Source organism: Ipomoea triloba, chromosome 7 (genome assembly GCF_003576645.1).
Source record: "Ipomoea triloba cultivar NCNSP0323 chromosome 7, ASM357664v1".
NCBI classification, from domain to species: Eukaryota; Viridiplantae; Streptophyta; class Magnoliopsida; order Solanales; family Convolvulaceae; genus Ipomoea; species Ipomoea triloba.
Window position 1 is genome coordinate 21,811,923 of NC_044922.1, and position 10,382 is coordinate 21,822,304.

Consider the following 10,382-nt stretch of genomic DNA (forward strand, 5'->3'; position numbering starts at 1 on the left):
CGAATCAATCGAGCCGAAATTTTTTTCAGTCGGTTAACCGATTAACCGAACTTTTTAAAAATAAAATTTAAAATCCTAAAAATAACACCTAAAATAATAAATTTAATTAAAATAAAATACATATTATAATAAATTCATAACAAATTATACAAAAATAATACCGCAACAACACTGTAAGTATAGGAATTAGGAATTTAGGGTATTAGTATTACACATAAGTATTTATATTTATTTATTTATATATATATTAAAAAATTCCAATTAACCGTTAGATTAATTCGGTTAACTGACCGTTTTGAACCGAATTAACGGTTAACCGAAGTTTTAAAATTCTTTTAACCATTAATTAACCGAACTTTTTCGGTTCGGTCGATTAACTAATTTTTTTCCATAATTTGCACACCCTTACCGTCATCCACTTTAAAGCTTCCCTGTCTTCAATTGCTTCTGCTTCCCCAAGTTTGAAGAGCCCATGCCATAGTATTTTCTTTGCAGCAATAAAACAACCATTTGAGTCCCTTATAACGTAGCCAAACCCCATTTCTCAAGCTGACTATTATTTGGTATGGACTGGAGTTCCCCAGAATTAACCAAGTAAACCAACGACCAGTTATGAAGAAAAATAGTAGCCTCCTCAATGACTGCTTATAGATTCAAAATACTTTACAACATAATACTTACTGAACAACATAGCCACATAGGAAAAAAGGTGCAGCATCCTAATCTTACAAGATTTCAACTTCCACCACAACCAATGCTTACATTTCTAGTTGCATCAAAATTCTAGTTGCATCAAAATTGAACCCATGGAGCTTCATCATACTAAATTCCTACATGCTTAAAACCATCTGTAATCAAATAGTAAGGACTCATCAGAGTCGTCGCATTCCATACAAACAATCTGGGCTTTTGGAGATGTACGAGGAAAACGCAACAACTCCCTTAGGCTTTTGACAGCTACAGAGGTATCAATATCATCATATTCCAGAATTAAAACTCTCTCTAGTGCAGGAGATTTCAAGAGCAGCATTTTCACAAAAAGCTTTTCAGGTTCAGATCCACAAAACCTATCAATCATGATTGTGTTAAGAATCTTCAGATCCTGTTTAACAATGCAACCATTTGGATCCTCCAAAAGTCTTGTAGCCATTGATATATCACATAAACATTGCTATCACACAACAAGAAATGAATAAGTGAATAACACATACAACCATGAGGAAATTAACAAGGAAAAGAAACAATCATGATTCCAAATATATATATAGTCTATAGGTTTTGTGTCTTACATCATCTGCTACCCCAATCTTCAGCTCACATAGGTTGGGGGAATGTTGAAGCAACTGCAAAACAAAGGTAAGCTGCTCTTGACATGAAACACTTAAATCATACAACTCAATCACTGGCAAATTTATTGCGGTTGGGAATGTCACTGTGGCTATTTCTGCATTTTTACACTTGAAAAAGAAAATCATAGAACACTGTCAATACTTATTATCAATCCATTTGCATAAAGGAAGAGAATGCAAAAGTAGAGATTCTCACCAGCAACAAATTGGCACTCAAGCAAAGAGTCTTAATTGTTTTCAAATAAAGAGTAAGCCATCTGGATTCAACAAGCTTGTAAGACAGAGGACCAATAACCCTCAAGCTTTCAAGTTTTGGACTACTGATCTCAAAATTACTGATCCCTTTACACCAACTGAAAGACAGCTCCTCAATATTAGGAATTGTGTACACAATTCCCTTAACATTATCACTAAATTCAACATTCTTGAAAGCTAATGAAGTGACACTGGGAAATATACAACTAGGGATCGGAAAATCAAAAATGAAATCGCCCAGATACAGTTGCTTAATTGTTCGGCACGAGAATATACACGATGGCAGCCTAAGTGGCAGCATATAGTTACGCGAAATAAACAAGCTAAGTTCCTGTAAACCATTTCTCGAAAGAAAACGACACCACCGATCTAAATCAGACTGCTGGGGATGATGATGCGATGCGTGGAAAAGGAACAGAGTAAATTTCTTAATCGGTCCAGCACGGAGCATTAGAATATCATTTATTGTGTTAATCTTAGATATACCTTTCTCACCTTCGTACTTTGAGAAGCATTGGAAGAAGTCCCAATCAAACACAAGTCGCCCATGCCGCAACCAAACATTGTTCCAGTGAGTTGAGAGCAGAGCAGTTCTGGCAGCTTCTCAAGTAGGCAAACACTCCAAAATCCTTTCCTTCACTTCTGCCGGCAGTTCACTTATCAAATCCCTTCCGGCATCCGCTTCGGATTTTCCCCGACGACGACTCGCCATTAAACTGGAAACGGAAGTTAAAATCGCTCGATTTGAATTCCAATTCAGCACACAAGGTTTTGGAAACAAAAGAATTTGGGACGAAAAAAGAGATTAGGGGAAAAGTGTTAGAAACCCTCGCCTTTGCTATTGGAAGAAAATAATACTGCGAAGCTTGATTTGGGCCCTTCGGCGGCACGGTTGTTTTCACAATTTTAGTACTGTTTATAATTTTATAACTTTATATTCATAATTTTAAAACTTTATGTTTATAATTTTTAAACTCAATATTTATATTTTTTAAATTCTATATTCATAATTAATAGACTCTATATTCACAATTTCAGAATTCCCTGTTCACAATTTCAAAATTCTCTATTCACAATTTTTTAACCCTATATTCAATAGTATACCACAATTTTTGAATCTATATAACAAAATTGTAAATATAGAGTTCAAAAATTGTGAATATTGAGTAATGTAATTTTGTATATTGAAATTTAAAATTATGAATTTAGAGTTATAAAATTGTGAACATAGAGTTTTTAAATTGTCAACATAGACCTGGCTCCATAGCATAATTTGCCATTGGCGGCAACAATGGGCTAAATTGTTACTAGTCTACTAATAATCTGTTGCAAATATCACGAAAATCGGCACTTAGACGTTAGGCGATGGCCGGACGCCTAGCATATCATCATAATTAGTGATCTAGGCGTCTAGCCGGCTAGGTAGCCGACTAGACCGCTTAGGCACTGACTAGGTTGCCTAGTCGGCTGATTAGCTATTGGCTCTATTTGGCAGAGCTTATTTAGGAGCTTATATCTTATTTTAAGCTATTAATAAGCTATAAGTTCTATTTGGTAATGTTATCAAAATAAGCTAGTAGCTTAAAATAAGAGTTTATTTTGAAAAGCTACTTAACGAGGTAAACTCACTTGCCCAAAGGAAATAAACCAGCCTAGAGCCTAGATTACCCATAGCTGACCGGCTCAAACCCAAGGGCTTGAGGTTCAAACTCACGACGTCTTAGTCACAGGTGTAACTCTCTTACCACTTGGTAAACCAGCCTAGGTTACTCATTTTCTCTTCAATATGTTTGGTTGTAATTTCATTTTAAGATTTGTGTTTGATCATTAATTTTTGTATGAACTAATTTTTTGAATATAAACATTTTGTTTTACTTTATAAATTTTTAAATATATGTTCTTACTTTAAATTTACCGTTCCACAACAGTAGCGAAAAGTCAGCGACATTTAGAGACTCTCTCATCCGCTACTATTGTACAACGGTAGCGAAAAGTCTTTTACAACAGTAGCGGATGTGCAGTTTTGTATTAGTGAAACATACCTATTTAAATTTAAAACTATTTAAATTTTATGAAATGTCATTTTTAGTCTTTTTATATTTATCAGCTTATTATCAAAAAACTAATTTTACCAAACACTTTTAAGCATAACAGCTTTTCAGATTTCAACTTTTAACTACTTTTCAGCTTTCAGTTACCTTTTTAGCTAGGTTTGTCAAACATAGTCATTGTTCCCTTCATTTTTAAATGAGTTATTTTCACTCAAAACCTAAATTGTTCAAACTCTAGATGTTTTTAGGTTAATATTATTAGTATTAAATATTAAAGTATTAAATAGTTTATAATTATCAAGTGTTAAAAAAAATTTAAAAATAAAAATAAAATAAAAAATACACGGGCACCTTGGCGCCGATTAATTGCCGCCTAGGCGCTAGGCATTCTCCGAACGTTCGAAGAGCGCCTAGCGATTTTTTAAACCATGCTAATAATAGTAATAAATCATTGGGCTAAAAGTTCAAGCCCAAGGTACAATCATCATTCGACAGTCTTTTGACTTTTTTTTTTTTGAGAAAATATTATTTTCCTTTGTTTGGTTCATATAATTCATTTTCCAAAGTAAAATTCCTCACAATTGAGGAGAAAGATTTTTTTTTTTTGGTTAAAAATAGGTATTTTTCCCTTAAAAAAAGTTTTATTTGCACTCTTCGTAGGACAATTTTGCCCTCATAAAGTTTTTAAATTACATTAATTATTATTATTATTATTATTATTGTTGTTGTTGTTGTTGTTGTTGTTGTTGTTGTTGTTGTTGTGTAAGGGTATATTGGTCTTTATACACATTATTCATTACTATTCATAGTAATTTCTTTTCTACCAACCAAATAATATAATCAATCTTCTTGGTAATTTTTTTCATGAAATAATAAATCTCAATTTCACTCCTCAAATATTTTCTGCGAACCAAACGGGTCATAAGTGACTTATAAATTTGATAATGTAGAAATATGATTTACTGTACTTTTAAAAGTGAGAGGACGTTGCAGAGTTATGGATAGCATTACAGACCCCCCCCCCCCCGCCCCCCTTTTTTTGAGGATGCATTACAACCCTTTTGGTTGACATGAATTGCATTTTATTTATAACATAATTCTTTGGCATGCTAAATTACAGTGTTTGGTTGGAGGAAAGAATTGCAATTCCCTCATTTTGTTGAATTGCAATTCATGTATCTCCATTCCCTACAAATTCTAATTCGATGTAGCCACGGAAGGAAAAAAAAACAAGGAAAATGACTAAATTACCCTTTATAGCAAATACCAAATTTTGTCGCACTGCACGAGCATTTGTAAAATTATAGTTTTAGTCCACATGTTTAATTCCTACCAATTTTCATCCACGACTATTGTTTTAGGACCAATTTTCATCTACATCTATTGTTTTAGTGCCAAAGTTTTTCACATTGGTAAACCCTCCATTTAAGACATGCCGAAATCTAAAAATTTTAAGGGTATTTTGTCATTTTCAACTTAAGATCTCAATTTGAGCATGAATAAAGGAATTTAAGCTCTCTAAGATCGATCCCAATTCGCAACTCTCCTCCTCATCCTACCTTAATTTGTGGACAACAGCTATGCTATAACCTGCTGGGATGGTAAGAATGGACTTAATTGGAGTTTTTAGCCGATTTAGGGGGGTAAACTGGAGCTTTTTTCACTTAGGATGGTTAATTGCACTATCCAGTCCACTTAGGGGATGATTTGACACTTTTCTCTAAATTATTTATACTTTAATAGTTAATGGTACCCAACATCGTAGTTGTGCGCATAGATGGCGTGATTTTGGAAGGTAATATTTTTTTTCTCTTTTTTAAAAATTATCTCATTATTAGATTTCAATGAGAGCCAAACAAACACCAATAATGAAATCAAGTTCATCAAGGTACCTAACATAAAATCTATATAGAAATCTAGATGTTTGAGTTTTAAATATTAGACAAATTATAATAAAATTTTGAACAAATGGAAGGACTTTTTTCCTCAACTGGAATTAAGGATTCCTCCTTCATTTCAATCATATCTCACCTGGAGACAAAATGAGTGTAAGCTAGTGACTACTGCTAGTGACTGATTTCAATTAAGTGTTACGACAGACATACTACTACCTTATTTTAATATTTTATAGAGGCCTTCTATTTTATTTATTTGTTTATTTATTTATTTTGCAGGCCATATAAAAAATCTGTATGCTACTTGTTTTTGGGAGCTGGTAAAATGTGGAAAGCATGAAATAGGGTAAATTATACCGTGCACCACGGTACACATAGCAATGTGCATCACGTACCTAAACGACGTCGTTTTGAGCATTGTAAACTAATCGTCCGTTTTTTTGGAAATCACGTTTCCCGTTTCGGCCGGTCTCTGTATTTATGTTAATATTCTGTGTATTCCAGGCAATCATTCTGTGTATTCTAGGCAACAGTTCTGTGTATTCTAGGCAACCGTTATGTGTATTCATGTAAGTAACACATGTTGTGATGTGTTTGTGCATTCGAATGTTTAGGAGGATGAGTTCTGTGTATTTTGTGTCAATATTTTGTATATTCATGTTAATATTCTGTGTATTCCAGGCAATCATTCTGTGTATTCTAGGCAACAGTTCTGTGTATTCTAGGCAACCGTTATGTGTATTCATGTTAGTAACACGTGTTGTGATGTGTTTGTGCATTCGAATATTTAGGAGCATGAGTTCTGTGTATTTTGTGTCAATAATCTGTGTATTCTGGGCAAACATTCTGTGTATTCTAGGCAAACATTCTGTGTATTCTAGGCAAACGTTCTGTGTATTCTAGATAATGATTATGTGTATTATAGATAATGAATTCCTTGGAATCATTTGCGTCCGCGTCCATTAATACCAAAACGACGTCGTTTTACGTACGTGGTGCACATTGCTATGTGCAGGGTATAACGATTGATGAAATAGAAGCCAAATTGATTCTGAAGGTGATGGCAGTTTAGTTTGTTATACTTAATACATCGCTCCAGCACGGTTCAAAAATCTGAAAAATGCTATTGTAATATGCATATGCATATCCAATATGGATCTGCTAAACGACCCAATCTCGAATATTGTCTTAAGCATCTTCAAATCTTGATTGATTCTTGAAGCAACATCTTTGTCATCTTTGTCAATCCACCTACTCGACTATAACTCAACAAGGATGATGAAAAACATGTTAGGGAAAATCAAGAATCAAATCATTCCATGAGTGTATGAGATACTACATATTTTTAATCACCCTATATAAACAATCAAGATAAAAGTTGTTGACAAATTACTCGTGAGGTTATTTAACATGAGGAAGAAAAATTATGAAAAATTTCAAAATTCTCTTGAGCGAGCTCGATACCCCACTCTCAAAATAAGCAATAATGGTGAATAAATGGAGATTATGAGTGGTTACACTAAATTTTTAAAAAGGAATATTCTGATGATACCCCATTCCTAAGACTTTATGTGAAGATTATGATGCCCTATCGCAAGATATTTCGGGGAGAATTTGAGGGGAAAAAACAAATGATATGACTAATTGACTACTCATTACTATATAAATCTTCCACCCTTTCAAAAAAAAAAAATCTCCCACAAAACACATACAATCATGAGTGAATTTCTGTAGATTACATGTCTTACCGGCATGTTTTCTGCTTTAATCTCTAGTTTGAATAGGTTGGGGGATCTTTCAAGCAACAGTGATCTGACCAAAGCCTGAATTTGAATCCATCATATCATCCATATGACTTGCAGATTTGCTGTTGGGAATGCTTGTGCCACTACTGCAACATCGTCAAGCTTAAAAACACAGTAAAGGAAACAAAAATTAGCCATGAGAAGAACTCTAATTTAACAAGCCAGAAAGCCAATAATAATAATAATAATAATAATAATAATAATAATAATAATCTTTGTCCACATAAAAGCGAAATTACCCAATAGGATAAGATAGTGGAGAGGTAAACCACATTAACATACATAGTGGTTTGAGGTGAGAACCTGTGCTTGGTGCACAGAAACATACAACTCCAACACCATCTAACGCCCAATTGACATCAATTGATCGGTGCTCATGCAGGCATACATAATTGCATTAAGATGAGGAAAAAGGGGGAAAAAGTAAAGAATCTCAACAATAACAAATCACGGCCATATACACAAACAGCCTTCATTACTCTCAAATGAGGGGAAGGCGAATACCAACTCTGTTCAACAGGATGAAAAATAAAAGACAAATCCAAGCTTTTAAGTTTTGAAGCACATATCTTAAACTTTTTTATCCCAACAAAAAAATGGAAAGAAAGCTTCTCAAGATTAAAGACAACTCCAATCATTCTACTCTTAAACTCAACCTCATAGAAAACTAATGAAGTGACGCTAGGAAATATACAACCAGCAGCATTTACCGAGCAACCAAAATAAAAATTGAAACCCCCGAGTTTCAATTGCTTAATTGTTGGGCACGAGATTATACCAGACGGCAACTTATATTGTTTTCCAAATATAGTGATATTAAGCTCCTCAACTCCATTTCTTGATAGATAAAGGCACCAACGATCTATGTCGGATTGCTGCGGCATAAGACCTTCCAATTCCGGGCAAGAAATGCACAGACTACATTTCTTAACCGGAACAGCACGGTGCAAGAGAATGCTGTTTATGTGCAAGAGAAGTCCATATCGAACACAAGCCGTCCATGGTGCAACCAAACATGTTTCCAGTAAGTGGAGAGTAGACCAGTTCTGGCAGCCTCTAGAGTGGGCAAACACTCTAAAATCTTGTCCTTTACATCGTATGGAAGCTCACTTATTATATCCATTGGATCCAAAACAACAACCTTTTTTTTTTTGAAAACCAAAACAACAACCTTAATTAGCAGCTTTCTAGTTCCAATTCAGCATATATATGGGATAATTCCTATTTCATATATTCCATCTTATTGGATCTGATCTTGTATATGGCCATATGGGGAGTTCCAGATAGCATTGAAATACATCCGTGTATGCGTATTTCCCTCTGATTTGAAATTTCCAATGGCCTATATAGCATTATGATGAATGTGTGGATAATTAACAATATAATGGCTTATTGATAAAAAAAAAAAAAGAAGTTATATATGTTTGTGACAAATAAACCAATATTAAATTTTATAATGTGTGGCAATTACATTAAACTGGCTTGTGAAAATGAGTGCTCAATGTATTTGTACAACTCAAATCCACATAAGCACCCAGAGGTCATTTGTTAACCACATCAATAACACTTATGAAGAGAATAATAGGGTTGAATAACTTATGAATAATTACTAACACTCTGTATAAAGTAAGAGTGTAAGAGCAAGAAAATAGAAATAAAATCATTTTTCAAGGCCCACACAAGGAAGCTTTCGCATCCCGTTTAGCTCCATCTTTTGCATGCCGGAGATTTTGAGAGCAAAAGTACGTACTTCAGGTGTTTGATCCACAAAATGATTCAATCTTAATTGTGTTAAGCAATTTCAGATTCGGAAGACCCCTTACAAGTGTTGTGGGCTCATACAATGGCAGAATGTGAACCTATGGATCGGAGATTGATTGTCACCTGGCCTTGTGAATGTGAAAACAATGAATTGAAGATACATTTAAACAAATAAAATAAGCATTGGTCACTAGAATGAGCCACATACAATGGCAGAATTATTCAAATGCAACATATATATACTTTTAATCAAATTACTACTTTTCTATGTTAATTGCATAATACAAAGATTACAAACTGAACCTATGGATCGGAGATTCACCATATATAGTAAATTCCTAAAAGGCTAAGATCATGGTTAAACCAACCTGTCCTTATGCAAAACGTTTGTGCTGAGGGAAGCACCATAACTCCCTTCATATTTGGATCACATTGGAGGCATCTTTTACATAATCAGATTTCAAAATAAAACTCTTTCTAGTGTAGGGAATTTTAAGAGCAGTATTTTCACAAAAAGTATTTTAGCTGTTAGAGGTAGTGTTTAAGTTCAGTTATAAATAAGTCACGGAATATAGTTAGCATTATGCTAACATTAAGAGATCTCTACTTAAAGCATGCTTTTAAGGATTTTAGAGATCAGTGTACTCTTTTGTACAAATATTTTTGGATGGTTTCTCTCTTCAGTTGTATACATAATATATTTTGAGAAATATCCCTTAAGTTACCGAGAATAAACATAGGGTTTGTTCATGAGGAGCCTAAATTGGAGAATTAAAATGCATGTGACCATAATGGATACTACTCTGTAAAATAGAGGACATATCACTATCATTCGTGTGTTTTGTTCTTTGATTAGGGTTGTGCTAGTACTTGCACCAAGTGGGAGAATGTAAAATTTTCCCTAATAATATATATATTGTATATTATATATTAGGGTCTTAATTAAGTGGTGCAAGTTGACTAGGCTTATTAAGTGGTTTGGTTAGACTAAATAACTAGTAGTTGTTATTCAACCAGACTATGTGCCTATATAAGCCTGTATTGATGGGATACAGGATAAGCATTGTATAGCACATACAGTTCACGGTACTCATACTGCTCAGTAGACACCAGTACACCATCTAGGGTTCTGAGTCAAGTATGAGACAAATATAGCTAACTGTCTACTGTTCAAGAGGCATTACACCAACTGTGGCTGGTGATCAACACTGCTTCTGCTTCCGCTTCCGCTATTACGAGGTCAGGTTTCTCGTAAACTATTTTGTA

At 34.1% G+C, this 10,382-nt stretch overlaps 1 protein-coding gene across 3 annotated transcripts; it reads right to left on the reverse strand.

Annotated features, from left to right (window-relative positions):
- Positions 1–613: 613 nt before the first annotated feature.
- On the reverse strand, positions 614–2,466 carry LOC116026140 (F-box/FBD/LRR-repeat protein At1g13570-like). Of its 3 annotated transcripts, XM_031267594.1 has the most exons (4): positions 2,100–2,466; positions 1,546–1,702; positions 1,290–1,457; positions 614–1,171 (listed from the first exon to the last, which is right to left on the reverse strand). In XM_031267594.1, the coding sequence occupies exons 1-4, from the start codon at positions 2,117–2,119 to the stop codon at positions 839–841; spliced, it is 678 nt and encodes a 225-aa protein (XP_031123454.1). In that variant the 5' UTR covers positions 2,120–2,466; the 3' UTR covers positions 614–838. The 3 variants fall into 3 exon arrangements, with proteins under 3 accessions (XP_031123454.1, XP_031123455.1, XP_031123453.1); XM_031267595.1 differs by lacking the exon at positions 1,546–1,702; XM_031267593.1 differs by having other exon boundaries at positions 1,546–2,466.
- Between the last annotated feature and the right edge of the window lie 7,916 nt (positions 2,467–10,382).

What these genes read in the sequence shown, in the direction of transcription:
- LOC116026140 (XM_031267593.1), bottom strand. Translation starts at nt 2,055, where the DNA reads ATGCTCCGTGCTGGACCGATTAAGAAATTTACTCTGTTCCTTTTCCAC. An exon ending in TGAGTGCCAATTTGTTGCTG is followed by an intron (nt 1,458 to 1,545) that starts GTGAGAATCTCT and finishes TTCTTTTTCAAG; the next exon opens with TGTAAAAATGCAGAAATAGC. An exon ending in AGATTGGGGTAGCAGATGAT is followed by an intron (nt 1,172 to 1,289) that starts GTAAGACACAAA and finishes GTTGTGTGATAG; the next exon opens with CAATGTTTATGTGATATATC.